This window comes from Centruroides sculpturatus, unplaced genomic scaffold (assembly GCF_000671375.1).
Source record: "Centruroides sculpturatus isolate CEXI.00-Female unplaced genomic scaffold, Cexi_2.0 scaffold1037, whole genome shotgun sequence".
NCBI classification, from domain to species: Eukaryota; Metazoa; Arthropoda; class Arachnida; order Scorpiones; family Buthidae; genus Centruroides; species Centruroides sculpturatus.
Genome location: NW_019385488.1, coordinates 190,271 through 211,633, shown reverse-complemented (window position 1 = coordinate 211,633; position 21,363 = coordinate 190,271). Strand labels below are relative to the sequence as shown.

The 21,363-nt window shown below is 28.5% G+C and overlaps 1 protein-coding gene across 1 annotated transcript in view; it reads right to left on the bottom strand.

Moving 5' to 3' along the window:
• The window catches only part of LOC111639453, a 76,274-nt gene extending 55,560 nt beyond the window's left edge, over positions 1-20,714 (bottom strand). Inside the window, exons 1-2 of the mRNA XM_023385343.1 lie at positions 20,567-20,714; positions 10,802-10,835 (exon numbers count right to left, since the gene is read on the bottom strand). Of these exons, the coding sequence (XP_023241111.1) occupies positions 10,802-10,835; positions 20,567-20,714 (182 nt within the window). The remainder of the gene's footprint in view (positions 1-10,801; positions 10,836-20,566) is intronic.
• Between the last annotated feature and the right edge of the window lie 649 nt (positions 20,715-21,363).

Genomic DNA, 21,363 nt, shown 5'->3' with positions numbered 1-21,363 from the left:
TATATATATATAAATGGACATGTATGTCCCTATATTTCACTTTTTCGCCAAAACTACACATCGCACGTGAATGGTGTTTGTATGTGGTGGTAGCCCCAAGTCTCCATTCGTGCATAGGGGTGGTTGCGTCTCGATAGCTATAAGGGTGCGGGAGATATGAGGCTAAAAGTAGTTGAAAGTGGCTTTCTATTTCGAATGTTTTGTTCGAATTTAAATCGAACCAATATTCAAATTTTATGTTCAAATTTAATTCGAACAAATTTGAACAAAACATTTGAAATAGAAAGCCACTTTCAACCACTTTCAGCCTCATATCTCCCGCACCCTTATAGCTATCGAGACGCAACCACCCCTATGCACGAATGGAGACTTGGGGCTACTACCACATACAAACACCATTCACGTACAATGTGTAGTTTTGGCAAAAAAGTGAAATATAGGGACATACATGTCCATTTATATATATATATATATATTTTAAACATTTGTAATATTTTTTTTAAAAGTGTGTTTTAATGTTTACAATTCTATATATTAACATGAAAAGCATATTTAAAAAGATTAAACAATTGGAATGCATAAAGTTTTATAATTGTTCAATTAAAACAAAAATTAAATAAAGTTAATGAAATGTTACAAAGCTTGTAATTTAATTGAATACAGTACTTTTTAATTTAATGTTTTGATATGATTTTATTTTTATACATATAATTATATCTAGCTATCATTATATTTAACAAACATGAAACAACTTAATACTTAGAATTTTCTATTTAGATTTCTAAATAGAAAATTCAATACTTATTGAATTTTAGAAATCTAAATAGAAACAGATAATTTGAATATATTTGGGACTGTGTTAACAGTAAGCCATATTAAGATATGTAATATTCTAAGAAACAGATCAGTGTATTTTAACACTAGAAAAATTTAAATTTTTCATAAAATATTTTATTTTGTTGTTAAAATATTCATGCACAAACCTACTGCTATAGTAACAACAATTCTTTACCGAAGACAAATTCTGGTTTCTATGGTGATAGTTCTATAGCAATACTTGCATATACTGTAATTGTCATAGCAACTAAACTTTCAGTAGAAATATTTGCTTATTCTGAATTGCTTTCTATAAATGTGGTTTTGGTAACTTCAAAACAGCTAGGAAATAGAAGTTCTAAAGCTTTAGATGCATTAAATATTTAAAAAATTCCTGCTTCACAACTTTTGTAAAACATTAAATAATGAGATATTTCTCTTATATTATTTATTATAATGTTACTTTTGCAAGTAAAAAATTATATATCCATCTATAATCATTTATATTTTGCATTGAAAGACTAAAATCAAATCACATTGAATATAAAGATATTATTTAAATTTACATATAAAATTTTCTGGAAATGCATTTCATTCAGAAATAAAAAAAAAATACTTTTTCTTATAGTAGAGTAGTGTGTATATCAAATATTTATATTTTAAATATTAAATGCATACTTTAATAATCCAAAATGTTTTGTATAAAACAGAATTATTTTGTCTTTATTCATTACTTTAATGTTTAATATGCTTATAAAGTATATTATAAAAATGTAAACAATTTTAGTAGTAATAAACTAACCTGATTGAAAGAAAAATGACAAAAGTTAATGATTTGCACAATCAACTTTTACTCTTTACTACAATTAACTGTATAATTGATAATTGGCAGATATAATACTTAAATTAAAATAAATTTTCAAGGAATTTAAAAAAATAATATAATTTATTGTAATACATTGCTGTTATTAAAATAAGTCAATTCCAAAAAGAAATATAATTGTACTGTACACATGTACATGTCTATGGTGGAATAAAATTTTATATATATAAATCATTGTCACATATTGAATGTGACAATGATTTATATATATAAAATTTTATTTTATATCAGTGACATTACTTTTTAAATTCAAGAGAATGTAAAATATTGCATACTAATTGTACATTGAACTTTTTGAGAACTAAAACACTTTCAAGCATTACAGTGTCATGACTTTCTATGAATGATACAAGTGTCTAGCAACATAATAATACATAATAGTATATTATTTAAAATGCAGACATTCCAGCTAGAGATGTAATCTTTAATATAAAACTAACAAAAAGTTATTATGAAACTTTCTTATGAGTCATATCTTTCTTATGATTTACATATTCTTTTATTATTTAAGATAATATATCTGTAAAGAAAAACAAAAATATATAATTTAATATTCAAAATTTATTTTTTAAATATAATTCTTATCTAAAAAAACTCATATGGATCAATTGTGTTAATTACTAATGTGGATACAATAAAGAAAATAAAACAACAACAATTCCACTTATGTATTTATAGCATATTGCCAGTACTTTTATGGAATTTAATACTCATTTGACAGACAGTTATTGCAAACTGACAAATGAATTTTATATAACAATTGAAACCATGCTCAAAGAATAATTCATCACTTACACCTTTGGCTGCTGAGAAACACATATTTGCTTATACACTAATGTTTTCAACCTAATGCATCCTCAGGTGATTAATTTTATGTATAAATTTATAACCCAGTATGATAGAATCATCTAATATTATTAAAAATAAACACAGTTTACAAGATACGTTTCTGTGATGAATATGTTCTTATTATCATGGTTTAATTTCTTATCATAAGAACTTAACAATCTAATGATGATTAATTAATTACAAAATATTGTCAAAATCACAGAATTATAATTAGACTAATTAGCATGCTTATCTGTAGCTTAAATTCTTTATTCATTAAATCTCTTAACTAGTCCAAGTATAAGTTAATGATTTCTAGAATTTTTAATAATTAATTTATCATCTTATATTTTTCCATTAATTTTCTACAGGTTATGACAAAGAAATGTTATATTATTAACCATATAATGTTATTCCTTTTTCTTTGTTATGTTTTCACTTTTGTATATGACATATACCCAAAAAAAAAAAAAAAGCATTGTCAATTGTTAAATATAATATATTGAAAATTTTCCAAGACAAAATAGGTCAGTTTCCAATTTCAAGGAATAGAAAAGTTAAAATTTTAAATTATAATATTTATGTTTACTGTTAATGTTAAGATATAAGCAAACATCTAAATTAGCAGATACAAGAAATAGATTTAAAATATCATATAATAAATCTACAGATTAAACTGAACTTCACTAATTGAATAAAATCATATAAAGAAAACATATTTTGGAAACAAAGTTCTAAAAAACTTCTCTATACTTTTCTATATTTAGCCTAAAACAAGATGAAGATATAGGAAACCGAAGATGACATAATTCAGAATTTGCTATAAAAATGACAGTATTATAAGTCAAACAGTAGAGAAAAAGAAATTAAGATGGACAGGTCATGCAATCCACACAGAACATTACAGACATCTCCAACAAATATTAACTGGAACTCCTGTAGAGGAGAATACAACCTAGTAGACCTCACTTCAGATGTGAAGACTCACTCACGATGGACTTCAGACAAACCATGATGAAATTACTGACTGGAGAAAGCAAGCTCATAACAGAAAGGAACAGAATATTTGAACAAGGTAACGGTTATGGACACTCATGGCCCAATCACTAATAAATAAATAAATAAATAAATAAATAAATAAATAATGNTTAGTAGTAATAAACTAACCTGATTGAAAGAAAAATGACAAAAGTTAATGATTTGCACAATCAACTTTTACTCTTTACTACAATTAACTGTATAATTGATAATTGGCAGATATAATACTTAAATTAAAATAAATTTTCAAGGAATTTAAAAAAATAATATAATTTATTGTAATACATTGCTGTTATTAAAATAAGTCAATTCCAAAAAGAAATATAATTGTACTGTACACATGTACATGTCTATGGTGGAATAAAATTTTATATATATAAATCATTGTCACATATTGAATGTGACAATGATTTATATATATAAAATTTTATTTTATATCAGTGACATTACTTTTTAAATTCAAGAGAATGTAAAATATTGCATACTAATTGTACATTGAACTTTTTGAGAACTAAAACACTTTCAAGCATTACAGTGTCATGACTTTCTATGAATGATACAAGTGTCTAGCAACATAATAATACATAATAGTATATTATTTAAAATGCAGACATTCCAGCTAGAGATGTAATCTTTAATATAAAACTAACAAAAAGTTATTATGAAACTTTCTTATGAGTCATATCTTTCTTATGATTTACATATTCTTTTATTATTTAAGATAATATATCTGTAAAGAAAAACAAAAATATATAATTTAATATTCAAAATTTATTTTTTAAATATAATTCTTATCTAAAAAAACTCATATGGATCAATTGTGTTAATTACTAATGTGGATACAATAAAGAAAATAAAACAACAACAATTCCACTTATGTATTTATAGCATATTGCCAGTACTTTTATGGAATTTAATACTCATTTGACAGACAGTTATTGCAAACTGACAAATGAATTTTATATAACAATTGAAACCATGCTCAAAGAATAATTCATCACTTACACCTTTGGCTGCTGAGAAACACATATTTGCTTATACACTAATGTTTTCAACCTAATGCATCCTCAGGTGATTAATTTTATGTATAAATTTATAACCCAGTATGATAGAATCATCTAATATTATTAAAAATAAACACAGTTTACAAGATACGTTTCTGTGATGAATATGTTCTTATTATCATGGTTTAATTTCTTATCATAAGAACTTAACAATCTAATGATGATTAATTAATTACAAAATATTGTCAAAATCACAGAATTATAATTAGACTAATTAGCATGCTTATCTGTAGCTTAAATTCTTTATTCATTAAATCTCTTAACTAGTCCAAGTATAAGTTAATGATTTCTAGAATTTTTAATAATTAATTTATCATCTTATATTTTTCCATTAATTTTCTACAGGTTATGACAAAGAAATGTTATATTATTAACCATATAATGTTATTCCTTTTTCTTTGTTATGTTTTCACTTTTGTATATGACATATACCCAAAAAAAAAAAAAAGCATTGTCAATTGTTAAATATAATATATTGAAAATTTTCCAAGACAAAATAGGTCAGTTTCCAATTTCAAGGAATAGAAAAGTTAAAATTTTAAATTATAATATTTATGTTTACTGTTGATGTTAAGATATAAGCAAACATCTAAATTAGCAGATACAAGAAATAGATTTAAAATATCATATAATAAATCTACAGATTAAACTGAACTTCACTAATTGAATAAAATCATATAAAGAAAACATATTTTGGAAACAAAGTTCTAAAAAACTTCTCTATACTTTTCTATATTTAGCCTAAAACAAGATGAAGATATAGGAAACCGAAGATGACATAATTCAGAATTTGCTATAAAAATGACAGTATTATAAGTCAAACAGTAGAGAAAAAGAAATTAAGATGGACAGGTCATGCAATCCATACAGAACATTACAGACATCTCCAACAAATATTAACTGGAACTCCTGTAGAGGAGAATACAACCTAGTAGACCTCACTTCAGATGTGAAGACTCACTCACGATGGACTTCAGACAAACCATGATGAAATTACTGACTGGAGAAAGCAAGCTCATAACAGAAAGGAACAGAATATTTGAACAAGGTAACGGTTATGGACACTCATGGCCCAATCACTAATAAATAAATAAATAAATAAATAAATAAATAAATAATGTCTATTAAAAAATTATTGAAGATTGAATATATGAAAAGTATAAGTAATAATATAATAAAAATCTAATTATTCTAATTGTCAATCATCATCAAATATTTCATAATTAATCAATTATCTCAGGATATATTATTATTATTATTATTATTATTATTATAGTAGCCCTTTGTCATATCAGCATATTGGGATATAAACCAAATGAGCAATATTTCAGATGGCACAATATAACTGATGTATCTATCAATGTGTTTTGTCTATTTTTGATATCTGTGCCAACTTGCCTTTTTGTGGGTTGTATTTCATACAAAAGTAGTTTCAATGCCATTGACTGGTATAAGATAATATTTCATTTCTTTGCCAGTAGAAATTCAATGGCAGCCAATTTTTAAAAAATTATTGGCTAAAGCACTTTAATATTTGGAAGACAAAAAAGTGTATAAGGAATATCTCGAGGTGCAATATAACACAAGACTACAGTATTACGTCAAGTTACAGTATTTAACTTGTAACTACATTTTATATAAATGCAAGGCAAATTATGTTGATATTTTATTAATATAGATCTCAATTTCATATATACTAGCTAATATTAAAACAATCAGACTCAAAAACAAATAATTCTGCCAATTAAGTATACCTTCCATAATTAATGCGTCGAACATTTTCTCCAGTATTTATGTTCTAGTTTGCTAGAACCCGATCAAATAATTCTCCTCATCCGTGAAATATTGTCACCAATCTATTCAAAGCTATTTACACAAATTTAAATTATTTAAAATAGCTACTAAATTTTCTATTATTCATTATTTCATTTTGATTTTAGGATCCACCTCATGAATTAGTATATGCAAAACAAAAAGGATTTCCATACTGGCCAGCTAAAGTTATTCGGAAAACTAATGACATGTATGATGTAAGGTTTTTTGGTGGCTATCATCAAAGGTATATTATCAATTTTTATCTTTTTTAAAACTCATCTTGGTTTCCAAACTTTTATAACTGAATTATGTACTTTTGATAAATTATTACATTATAATATATATGTTATGGACAAAGTGATTAATCGGGCATTATTCATAATGACCGAGCATTATGAATAATGACCAAATAGGGCGGGNCTACAAGAAATATCATCATTATTTATATATTTTTGAAAAATATATGATATAAAATTCAATAAATAGAGAAATTAATGTAAGTTCTCTTCTTCTGACACTTCAATAAGTTGGTAAATGTTTTTATGATTAGGTAAATCTCAAAAAATGATTAATGAATTAATTTAATTTGTAAAAATCTCATTAATTTCAATTAATTATTCCATAAAGATAATGTGCATGGGTTAGGCGAGTTTATGTAATAGATTAATTGCCGCGAAAAGGTAAAAATGTCCATTTCAGTTACGTCAGGATGTGGAAGTAAGCAAACTGTCAATATCAACTTACTGCTTATATCGAAGGCTGGAAAACATTCACCTGAAGTTAAAGCACCGATCCACAACATCCATATTTACTAAATAGCGAGTGACATCTGTTTTTAAAAAATAAACTTCCTTTTCTTACAGAAATTCTTTCGGCAGTTCTCTAAATATCTGTTTGACTATATTTACCATCTATATGCATTAATATAATTATTTCGCATTTTTTTAAATATTAAATTATATATTTTTTAAATGATAAATAAAGATTATGAAGTGTAAATGATTAGAAAGCTGAATTAATGAATAAAAATATTGTGTAGCATTAATGATTAACATTATAATTAATTTTTTGGGCATAATATGATAAAATATGTAGTATGCCTTCTTTTCTTCTTTTTCTTATTAATGCAAATGGTCTGGGTTTGAATCCCGATCGTTGTCGCGTGATTCAAACTACGATCCTTCGATTCAGGTTTCTGTTTTCTATCTTTCTTAGTGACGAATGACTCCAATATGGGCCAGATTCGATCGAAATGTGCAAAAAACTGATTATAGTGGTCTTTGTTTGGACACGGCGGAGCAACACGTGAGCGATGTCGCTTTGCCGTATACAAACCTGAATGTTTCTACGAGGAAACTGGCCCCTATTTAGGTGTTACAAACGTCAATAAAACCAGAAAAATTTCATGAAACCAACCCACTGGCCAGACACGAACCCACTACCAACTACTAGCAGTGTTCGGTGGTTTTATCCACTCGACCACTGGTGGCCGATCATGTATTTTGAAACCGACAGTCGGATGGCCGAGGCGGTTGAGGCTTCAGTTTGTCGCTCTGTGGATCGAATACGGAAAAGCTATTGAAAATATTTTCTTGGGGGATGAGCCTTGTATATGTTGAGGAGATCCTTCACATCTGGATGCCTCCATCGTGGACCTGGCCGAACCCATGATGAAACCTATAGAAAAAGCTTTTAGAATCGTAGTGCTTATCGGCAGAAAGAGTTACAAAGGAAAAACTAGGGTGTTCTGAACCATAAAAAACTCAATTAAATTTGAATCTTACTTACGATATAAGAAATAGTTAATTTCTAAAGCTATTTGGTCCTTGTTTCTTCGGCAGAATGAGCATCTCCCAGATGAAACGTTCTCAAAGGATATAAGATTATGATAATTATTTTCAATCAATGGCGTGCCGAGAATGGACTAGGGGGAGACCATTCTCGGCTAGTCCCCTAAATTGTATAATAAAACAGTTTTAGTTTTTTGTGCTTATTGAAAACAGCATTGCATTGGTGATTTTTGTATTTCTATTATCATAAAACACTTAAAAGTTTTCATCTAAAACGTGAATCTATTTAAAAGAAGATATACAGTATGTAATTAGAAAGCTTTGAATTCAACATAGAAGAGAACTCGTTAGAAGCAGGCCCCTCGCAGAGAAACATGAAGCAGTTTAAATCTGTGAATGATGCAGCAGATGTAGGTGAATCGTCACAGTAAAGTGAAGACAGTCAACGATTTCTGTGCTGTATTCTGGCTCGCCTGCTTAAAACGTCGTTTGGAACCTTAAGTTTTCAAGAATGTTAAAACGTTGGGGGAATCATTTTTTTGACCGATGGCCATACTTTCCCTATGTTATATATAACAGAGCATGGAAAGTAAAATTAATGTGTGAATAAAATGAATTTTTTCCGGATGTTTAAATAATAATTGTTATAATGTATGAAAAATGGATTTTCTCACATCTGGTCTCTTTTGAAAATTGTAACCGCACACCACTATTTTCAATATCTGTTCAATAAGGGTTCGAATTGAGGAGTGCAAAGTTGGCTGCTTCAGAGACAAAGTGCTGTAAGTTTCAGAAATTTCTAAAGAAGTCTTTTGAAAAAAGGATCTCTGCCCTTAAGCGTTTTCTTACTTTCACTAATGTCAAATAAGTATAGAACAATCTCAAAAATTGTCATATCATTCAGGAGCAGGTAAGCAAGTGACAAAACTAGTCTACTGTGTCTGCACCTTTCATTGTAGCATAAAATTTACCCATTTTCAGAAGTGTGGCTAAATAGTGTTTACCCTCTTCTAGATGCATCACAGAACGAACTAGTTCAAGTTTCTTTTTTGAGGGGGAATGGTACAGGTACACTAGGATACAGGTACAGATACACTACCTCAATACGTTACGGCGATAAAACAATATACAATGATCTCAATTATCAATAGAAATTTTATTGTACACGAATAATTTATTAAATGATCATAAATGTCTGGTCGATCTATCTTAGGCCATATAATAGGTTCATTTCTCCATACACATCCTGGAAAACGACAGGAACAGCTACTTAAATTACAGATCTGAAGACCGGGATCTAAGCAAACAGGATCCGAACAGACAGGAAAAATGATTTACAAAAGATCATTCAGATTTAGTTTAGTTTTAAGCACGAATATTACATAATTTAATTATGTTGATTGATTAGATTAATAATGAAAGGGAAGTATCTTATTGTGGAATCCGGGATTGAATCCGATCTTTAGCAAAGTAATGTGTCGTGATTATAAATGATCCTTCAACATTTATGCAATCGGATAAATTTAAATTTCAATTGCGAATTTTTACAAGCAATTCATACAAAGTGGAAACATATATTTGTTAAATAACAGACTTTAAAAAGTATTCAGAGTATTTATGATGAATATAGTCAGTCTCCCGCTATAACCCAGAGATCATTAACAGAAATGAGAATAGCATCTATATCATAACACTCATTTTAAACATTTTAATCTAATATAAAAATTCTAAATTGTCCAATTTTACTTGAAAATAATAGTTTTTAACGTAAGATTTATTATAAAATCTTACACATTAAAAATTAACAGTAAAAAAGCAGAAACTTTTAGCGAAAATAATTTTTTATCACATATATATTTATTTTAAAAAATGACCACCAGATGGCTCTATGTTACATTTAAAACCAATTTAATTTTTATATTTTTACACCATTACTGTATATTGTTTTAATAAATTATAATCCTACAGTAGTTAAAAAATCTTATATATTTTATATTTTTTACGTCAAAAATTTGATTAAAATAAAAGTATTACTTTTATTAACTTTTATTCTTTCAATTTCACGGTTTTTAAATTTTGCATTGAAAAATTTTAAGCAATGTTTACTGTTTTTTCCCCAAAGAAAGGAAAAAAAACCTTACTAAAAATAATCAAATGGAATAATCTGCTATAAATATCAATAGATAATGACTATGACTAACTCTGAATCATTAGAAAATACTATAATATATTTAAACCAAAAATTTTATATTTTTAATTTGAAGACATTTAGTAATTGTACATTAAAAAAAAAAGTTAAATTGTGAAGTCTATACAGTCGACTCCCCTATAACGCGGTAGATACATTCCACTTTACAAGAATTTCGCGTTGTAGGAATCCTTAAATACATGAGCCAATCACAGCCCGGCACGTGTGCAGTTTACGGACTACGACTGTTTGAAAGGTTTTCTTCTATAAAATTAACCGATTCTAGACTAATTTGACTCAACATTTCCAAAACACGTATAATTTTTTGGGAATAATCCGTATAAACTATGCTATAAACAAAAAATTGTAAGATTATTACCGAGTGTGCACCGTTCGACGACGCCATTGCTTAAGCTTGTTTTCGTCGCGGAGCAGCGCACCGAACGACGGACGCGTTTTCTGATAAGTTATTTTTTTGCGAAAAATTCGTTGAACTTTGAAGACATCATTAATAAAAATAATTTTTATGGCCGTTGAATAAGAAATGTTTTTTTTTCACAAGAAATGTATAAAATTACAGTACTGTATTAGACTTACAGTACCTAATTTATATACTGTACAAACGATAGTAAACTCAACTTACCCGCCTAAACTCTCTGTAGCGTGTAAGTAGTTCGGCTGCTCGTCCACTATTGGTCGAGATTCGACCAATCCTGTCGCGACACGAGTCGGCGATGACGTTTTACCGCATTTTACGAATCTCTTTTAGCGTCTTTATACGAATACGGTCGCAATTTTTTCGCCGCGATATACGAATCTGCATTATATGAACCCGCGTTATAGGGGTCTACTGTACTTAAATTTAGGCTTATTGATTATATAATGTCATTCAGACGTCTAACCCTTCTATTATATTACTGTATATTATAGTATTTGATTTATATAACTACAAAGGTTTATCACTCCAAGCGACCAGTACACAATTTAAAGAATTTTTAAATTGTGTACGGTGGAGGAAGAAAACTTTTTGGTCCTAAATGTTTCTAACAAACAGTGATATCTGATGATAGCCGATTTGCAATTGCCATTATCATAGGCTAACACACTGTTAAAATGTGTCAGATCTGTCTTACCTCCCTTTTATCATAAGATAATGTCATAATTTTATTCGAGAATTACAAAAAAGTTCGGGTAATTTGAACCGGATAATTCAAAGTCGTGTTTCTTTGCTTCCTTTCGAAATCACGAAGTTTTACTATATCGAGAGGGATAGGACTTAATGAAGATTTTCATCGTTATTAGCATTTACAAACTCATCCCTACCATTGAAACTTGATATTAACAAGTTATTTGTTGCCATAAAGCTAAATAGAGTAGATTCAAAATCCATAATCGTGGTTTAAATATAGATATAAATTCCTTTTGGCGTTCGTCTACCTATGTGTCATGTTTTAATTTCTAGAATTAGATACATGAAAGTCGAGAGCAGATATGGAAAGTTCGGGGAAGGAGGCCCCATTAACTATACACGTACTTCCGAAATCAGGTTATTTCAATTCAAATATTTTCCACAAAATACGGTCATATAGTTAGATAGATGACCAGCATTCAATTTAATTCAATTGTAACAGAAAAACTACTATATACATTGTGATGTTGTTACAATAAATAACTGCTTCTGTTATTTCTACGTGTATTGGCTTATTTTCATCCCTTCTTATAACAATAATAAAATAAACGAAAGCACGCAACTCTTCGCTTGCCCTTCGTTACTTCCAAGTGAATGGCAACCCAGAACTCACGATACGGGAAAGTGGCTGCGTCAGAGTTCCACTGAGAGTTGGAAAGAATGCAACTTCACACGTGATTTTGTCACTTGTGCAGTTTCATTCATCCTAACTCACAGTTGAATAACATATATTTAATGTTAACAATTCTTTATCTTATCTACGCAATTCCGTCTGGAGACCAACGTTTGCTTGAGAAAATTTCACAATTTTAACGAAAATTGTCCCAGAAATGTTTCAAATTTAGAAGGAGGCATTTACATCCGAGCGGGCCGACTTCTGCTCAACGATTCTTCGTCTTTTCTTCGCAATTCCGTATTTTCTCCTCCAACAAAACGCCGCCAACAATGGAATCATTCGACAATCATCATCATCATCAACTCTAGGTTCATTGCCCGTTGGTGTCTGATGCCTTTTCCATTCAACAATGCATTCTAACAATTGGTTACTTTCGAAATTCTCCCGCGGGGGGAGAGGGAGAGAATTAAGGCTTAACCGGAAGAACAGCTTCTACTGTACTATTTTAGATGCGATATTTTTTTTAGTATCTGCGTTTCAGTAGGGTATGCCATGGGAATGCACACTAATAATGGATTTTTCGAAATTCTCCCACGGGGGGAGAGGATTAAGGCTTAACCGGAAGAACGGCTTTTACTGTACTATTTTAGATGCGATTTTTTTGTTTTTAATTACGTTTAGCCTTAGTTGAGTACTTAGTATATTAAATTGATAACATTTCAGACATTGTTATAAATATTTTGATATATTTCAATTTTTTAACCAAATGTTCGAACCGTTTTAAATTCGAATTTGTTATTGCATATTGGTTCGATTATAGAACGATTGTAAACGTTCCAGAAAATTGATCAAATTGAAAACATTTCGTTTGATTCTTGGCAATTCTCATCATTCTCAGCGGTAGGTGTTATATAACAATTACTATGGTTGTTTAAATACTGACTATAAATGGGGTTTGCTTGCAAAATCTTCGCGGGCAAAGCCGCGGCTAACAGCTAGTAGCCTAAATATTCATATAATATATTCAAAGATTAAATTCGTTGTTTCATTTTAATTAGTCAGTCTTTCCCTTTTATGTATTACATAATTTAATATGATTCACTCGATCATCTACTTTCCGTTATCTAACATCCATATTTTGTTGCCGATCTAATTTAGTAAAGCGTAATATCGACTTTAAAAAATCCACACGAACAACGTAATTTTTGTATATCCGTTTGATCAGAAACTAAACTTCATTGCCGTAAGAGAAGACAGCTTTAAAGATCATAGAGTGGCCATTTGTTATTCAAAGTGGCGTTTGATTATTCATTGAATTTTTCTACAGCTTCTTTATTTTTTGTGATATTTGATTTTCTAAATAGCTAAATTTGGATTCTTGTTTGGTTGTTTTTTTCCATTATTTTTATTCTGCAAATGTTCTTGCCGTAGATTCTCATTGCTATGCTTTCTAAACTGTCATATCTGTATTTCTATCATTAAAATTTAAATTATTTTATGCGCTGATGATCAACTTTTAGTTGACTTGCAGAAAATATCCAATGTACGAGTACTAAATAAAACAGTCAAAAATTTTGATAGGCAATCTTCAGATACCAAAGCAGTGTAAATTTGTGTGAAAACACCTTAACAGTCAAAAGAGGATTTAATGGAAAAATAATTGAAGAATTTAAATATTTAGATAACGTAATACACGATAATGTAAATAATGTAATCACATGAAAATGAAGACATTAACAAAAAATCTGTAGAAATATAACAAAATCAATGAATTTAAATTAGATCAGCAAGATATGAATATTAGATGACAACTGACAGTAGACAATAAAGTAAATCAATTAAATGAAAAGATTAATTGATTAAATAAATGGAGATATCAAGAAAATCTTCAGTTTAAACCAAACAGATCTTAAGATCTAAATCAGAGTTGTTCATAATGATGGTTATTTTGCTACTAGGAATGAACTAATAAAATAAATAAATAAATAAGCCACATACCAAAATTAAATAATATTTTATTGATTAAAATATCAGATTTAAATCAATAAAAATAAAAAATTATATATTTTAAAACTATAAAATACAAATATATTACAACCATTAAGAACAGCAATAGTTGTATACAGTATAAATAATTACTACTTTATGTTATTTTAATAATGGCTAATAATAGCTTATTACAATAATTATTTCCCCAATGTTTTTTTTTCTTTCACATTTTCAACACGATATTTAAAAATATTGGATTTTTCCGACCATTTAAAATTTCCCAGAAAAAATATAGAAGAAAATTAAATTAATGTGGTTTAAATATTTTAATAATGCTTATTTTAATGGATTTATTAATACATTTTTTATTCATATTTAATAATTTATATAGAATGAAGTATTATATATAAAACGTCCATATTAAATCACGTAACAGTTGATTATAAGCCCGAACCCCTCCCTTCGTAATGAAAAAGTTTATAAAATGATAAATATAGGATAAATAATTTAATTGTGGAGTTAACTACTGACTTATTCATTTATATATGTTTGTTATAATCCATTATATAAGTATATAAGTATATGTGTGGGGGCACCATTGCATTTTTTCAGTACAGATCTTACATTAACAAATAATAGCAGAAATTATTTGTCTTGTTTAACTACTCTTAGAATTTTATAAAATATCTGTAGTCAAATTTTATAAATTGTTTAAATTGTGAAATACAGTTCACAAATAACTTACAATTAAGTGTATAATTTCAAGTTTCGATAACCCAATTTTGTGTGCCCAGATTTACATTGTATATATTTGTTTCATTATGATATACAGCTTATTCTATAAACTATTACTTGTGATTTCAATATATTTTGATCGATTATAGGAAATTCTCGCCAGATATGGGACTCTCGTTAGAGTCAAATATCGGTTAGTATCGCCAGTTTTTGATGTCCTTGCAGAAAATCTATACTTTAGATTTTCTGCAAGGACATCAAAAACCTCGCTTAGCAGTTAACATCTAACGTCCTTTCCACTTATCTTCCATAATTAATATTATTATGTACTTACATAAAGCTTTAACAAATGTAAACAATCTTTGTATTGGAAATTTCAGAATTTTCCAAAAGATTTTTGGTTGTCTTTCAAGGAAATTTTAAAAATTTCATCTGGAAATACTCACATGACATGAAAGAACGTGTATCTGTATAGTTGTATTAAAAACACTTTATTTTTAAAATGTTAAAATCTAAATTAATAAGTATGTACAGCATAAGTAACGAGGATTAATGAAGTCACAGTGAAGTTGATGACTAAGAATATGATACAGAAGTTCCTATTTCAACAGTTGCACCTTTTTTTTCTTCTGTAAACTTCGTCGATTCATTCAAATCGAAGGAAATTCTGAATAAACATCGAATAATTACTTTAATAAATTTCACGAATACATTGGCAAAACCGTAACCAAGAAAAAAATTATTCATAATAATTGACCCTATTTTTTATGACTGACATCCTTCTTGTACGTATTTAAAAATCACTCCGACATTTTCGAGTATTCTTTGAATAAAAAAATGTATCTAAAAATACGAATTAGATTCATATAATAAAATATATAGGTGAAATATTACCACTCTACGAGTCAACTTTGACACCAAAACTGTCGACTTGCAGGCAGTCCATAGGAGTTGACACTAGAATCTACTGCTTAATAATAATATACAACTTCGTAGTAAAGCAATTATTTTCGTTAAAAATAAAATGACATAGTTAAATGATAATTTTTAAATTTTACTTGAATTACCTTACGTATGGAAATTCAAGATATACCAATCCAAATTATGTATTTGGGTGCAATTAATTCTTTCTAAGAAATCATTTATAGATGAATAAGTTGTTTTCCGGTTTACATGAAACAGTCGTTCTAATTTTTAAACAAATGTATTATTAGACCATAAAATTTTATTTACGAAAATAATCATTTTACTAAGAATTTGTACGCTATCATTAAGTACATTTAACTTTAAACATTCAATTTTCTATCACAGTTTTTCATTTAATGTAATGTTTTTCTATAATAAATATATTTTGTTATCCAATTATCCAATTTTGTTCTGAAAGAATCTGAAAGTTATATAATATTTCACTATAGGTTTTTATTTCATTAGGCAAATGTTTATTCGAAGAAGTAGCTGATCATTAAATACGTACCACAAGAAAGGCATCAATCATAAAAATAGCATAGATTAAATGTTATAATATATTACTATTACTGTAAGCACAAAAAAATAGTTGTTAAAGCAAGCATTAACCATAATTTAGATAGCCATTAAAATTCATTATGAATTTTATCCATTGTAAATAATCTCTTAAATAAAACTTAATATATTATATATGAAATGTTAGAATATTTATATCAGAAGTAATTAATATGAAAGTTAGCAACGTTATTGCTAGACTTTTCCAACATTCTTTATTTGTTGTCATCCCTAATAATTGCTATCATTACCTTTTATTAATCTTCAGATTTACATAAAGGTTACAGTATTTGTAAAATGAAGGCCATTTAACTATTTTAAAAATATCACTCTCTCACCTCTTCAATGTATCTTTCTATCTAATTCCGATGAAAATTATGATTAATAAAACAAAAAATATTTATTTCAAAGAATTTCATAAACAAATAGCTTTTTTTAAGATATATATTTTACCTCGAACCTAGCTTGGAGGGTTGGAGAAATATCATTTTCTTACAACTATTTTATCAATATACACATATTGAAAAAGAGCTCATTTGGTTTATTCTATTAAAAGTTATTTTAAAAAACCCTACCGAAAATCTAAATATTGAAGTAAAGGTAATTTTTGAAACAAATATATTTATTTTTTAGTAAACTAAAAATTTGTACGAGTAAAAAAACTTTTCATAGCGTGGAAGGTTTTCGAGATACGCCTCCCCTTTAATATCTCACGAACAAATTATTCGATTTTTCTGAGAATTTCTAGAAACATTTCCCCCTAATACGCAAACCTCTCTACAATATTTCAAAAATTTTCGGTAAAAAGCACAGGAATTATTAAGCTTCAAAGTGAGCGAATGAAATTCGCTCCATACGTACTAACAGAAAAAAAGAATCCGTAATTTTTTTGCATTTCTCGGCGTTTCAAAATCCTCAGAGTCTAAAAATGTAAAAATCTTGAGGAGTCAAAAAATGATCCCCCAAGATTTTTACGTTTTTGGCTTAGATATAACAGAAGGAAAGTAATAAATTCAAATAGACTTCTACATTAATAAGATTTGTTCGTCACGAAAGATGAACTACTTTATAACAGATTTATAATTACATTTTCAACAAATTTTTATATAAAAACATAAAACAAAACTAAAAGCTAAAAACTGAAAATAGAGAGCTACCAAAATAAATCTTTTACAGTTTCGGAATCACTAGTCTATAGCGTTATAACGCAAAGAATTTTTATTTTTAAGGTAATATTAACTTTTTACTAAAATAAAATAAATGAAGTAAATATCAAAATTCTTTACAGTAACTATTTTTATTCTTCCGATTGTTATATATAATACAGGAAAGTGTGTGTGAGGGGCACGATTTTGATCACCGTGTTTGAAGCTTAATAACTCTTGTGCTTTTTGTCGAAAATTTCTGAAAATTTTGCAGGGAGATGAGTGTACTAGGAAAATTGATGCTATTAAATTTTGGTGGTTAAATGTCGAGGGGGTGGGGAGATAACGGGGTCGTGTTTATCTCCAATAGGGCTGGACTTAATGACGATTTTACTTATTATTAGCATTTACAATTTCTTTTATAAAACCTATCCTAAAAATCAAAGCTTTTTGCCATTTTATAATAGTTAAAAATATAAAAGCTTTTTATATTTTGACAACAGATGGCTTCACCAAATGATGCCGGGAAAGTTAAGCAACTCGTTGCTGGATTTTTTTTTATGTTTGTGAATATATTAATGAAATGCTGTCTTGGTTTTGCTTTTGTGTTAATACCTGTTAGAAAGTCCTGAAATATTTTATTGAAGTACGTGTACAAAAATACATACAGTAATTCAATAAAAAAAACAGACAAAACTCTGTAGGTCTGTAAGCAATTTGTTGCTGGATTTTTTGGTATTGTTTCAAAAAATTGCTTTCTAGTTATTTTATAATAAATGATAGGCCTAATTCTAACCAATTACAGAATTTTCTGAAAAATTTGGCACAATATTTTAATTTCAAAGTTCACTCCAATAAAACAATAAAAAATTATTAATATTTGTATAATAAATTAAATATCCAGGTGAGTTAAATGGCGATTTAAAAATCTATTTATCTAATTTTTATTCTCCCGGCTCTGTTATACAAAAGAGGAAAAGTAAGGTAATCGGCCAAAAAAATTACCCCTCAAGATTTTTACATTTTCGGCTGGGGGACCTTGAAACGTCGAAAAATGCAAAAAAATTTGGTGCTTTTCTCTATGTATAGATGTTAGTGTGTGTGGGGTGGCTCGATTCTGTTCACCCTCTTTGAAATTTAATAACTAATGTGCCTTTTGTCGAAAATATCTGAAATTTTGTAGGGAGATTTGTGTTAATACACAATCTTCCTACAAAATTTCAGATATTTTCGTCTCCTAGAGAGATTTGTGTATTAACACAAATCTCCCTAGGAGACGAACGACGTCAGATATACAGGGGATTAAATGCTATTCAAATTATGATTTTCGGAAATCCGATTTATTCTGATACAGATAAAACTGAAACAATAAACTTTTAATAAAAAATAAATAAAAGTTTTGTTAAGAACCGGATTCACGAACATCTTGTAATACGACGCGGTATCTCTGAGATTTCATAAAGATACCAAGAATTTACGTTATCTTATCTCTTCCATTTGTAAAATCGATTGTAATATTTATCTGAAAACAAATATAATTAACAAGGATGTTGATTATGTCTGATGGCATCACTGTGTGTGTTTCTAAGTAGAAAGCTGCTAAGTAAGCAAACCAATAGCATAATCCGTTTCATTTGAAGCAGGTGAAGCAGATGAACCAAATAGTGGTAGAAAGTATTTGGTGTCGACATGTGCATCACATGAAATGCAATATTATGACTTCTTTCTATTCTATATTCAATAATGTTTGGTATTTTTGTATACATGTTTCATTGTGAATATGTATTTATTTACACTAATAATTGAAATTTTCTAAAATTCCGAATTATTCGGAGTTTTGTTTATTCAAATTTGGATTTGGTTCAAATTTGCTCTAATCCGGATAAACGCTACTTAAAAATGTCATCTGAACGTGTGCTTTTATTTTTAAACAATAGGAATAAAGTTCCATTAATACAATTGCAATCACAAATAATAATCTTACATATAGTTTTCGGGGGACAGATGCTTTCCATGCATTGCTAGTGCTACGTTACAACCAGAGCGAGTACCAGAACGAAAGGGGCAAAAGTCTTTAGTACTTTCAAGCTGTTCATGCAAAATATATTCACATAAATATTATTCAATGAATATGGTACTCCCAGTGGCCGAGTGTAGTTCATAAAATTCCGTTAAAAATGATTATTGTATAATAAGTTACATAGGAATAAATTTATGAGTAATATATTACACTATTACACATGTATTAGTAATGTTAAGCAACATAACCCTTTGTAGACTGGGAGTTAATTGAGGAAGTTGGGAAGGGCCAGTGAGGTGATCTATGGATTAAAGTCAGTCACACACATTTTTACTTCGACGGAGACTTTTTTCTGGAGAATATTGGAACTTTTTCCGAAATAATGAAGATTTTCATGAAAAAAGGAGTCTTTAAATAGTCAGGCTCGCGAAATAGTATGCAATGTGCATAGATTTATGGATGAACAACAAAAACATTTATTGTAAAATTATTGTTATCAACATCTATAGATAATGATGATTAGAAAACTAGTGTTGAAATTTAGGTACATTCGGATTTTGTGTCCAATTTAATATTTTATGTAATACTTTCATTGATTAAAAACAACCCTAGTCTATAAGTGAAGGTTGTTTTTTTCGGTCTTTCACTGTGATTGTGAAATGACAGATTTGTGAATACAAAAATTTTTTATATTCTTCAGTAATCTTGTTAGTTTTTGAGAGAAAAAGAGGCAGGTTTGAGGACTTTAACCAAAGTTGTCAGCTGGGTTTCCAGGTGCTGTATTAACCAATGATAAAATTAAACTGTGCCTGTTTAGTCTTAGAATGATATCAATACTAATCGGGCCTATAATGCGGCACCCACATAGCCTCGAAAAGGGCTGTTCTTAACCACTATGTACTCAACTGTTTAGCCAGTTCATCAATAACGAATTGACTTGACTTTTTCCAGAAGTTCAAGTTTCAGAAATCCATCGTCACATGATTTCGAAGCCACTCGATAATTTTTGATTTCGTGTTTTGGCTCGTGTTTTGTCGACCTGTCGATTTGAACGGAATGATAAGATGCATTGTCCATCGCAATAATTGAATTTTTAGGCATGTTTAGGCTTTTTAAGAAGATTTTCTAACAAACCAGCGTTGAAAATAAAATGAGTTTCTGCTGAAATAAAAGATGTATAAAAATATAAAAAAGTTCAAGCAGAATAATATGCAATATAAAAAAATTATTAATATTTGTATAATAAATTAAATATCCAGGTGAGTTAAATGGCGATTTAAAAATCTATTTATCTAATTTTTATTCTCCCGGCTCTGTTATACAAAAGATGTTATAAAAAAGTAAAGTAAAAAAATTACCCCTCAAGATTTTAACATTTTTGGTTCGGGGACCTCGAAACGTCGAAAAATGCAAACAAATTTGGTGTTTTTCTCTATGTAGGGGAGACCGGGGCAAGATCGGCATGTTAAGCTTTACTTAAATTTTGTGTAATAAATACTGCTGTAAACTAAAAAAAAGCTTTGCATATTGTCTATTGGAATGTTACCTTACTATAGAACTGGTTAAAATCAGTTTGGAAATAAAAATAATTAAAATAATTACAACTTTACAAGAAGAGAGAAATTGACGAAGTTGCCCCGGGTATAGGGGCAAGATCGGCAACTTCTCTCTTTTTGTAAAGTTGTAATTATTTTAATTATTTTTATTAAAGTTGCCCCTGGTATAG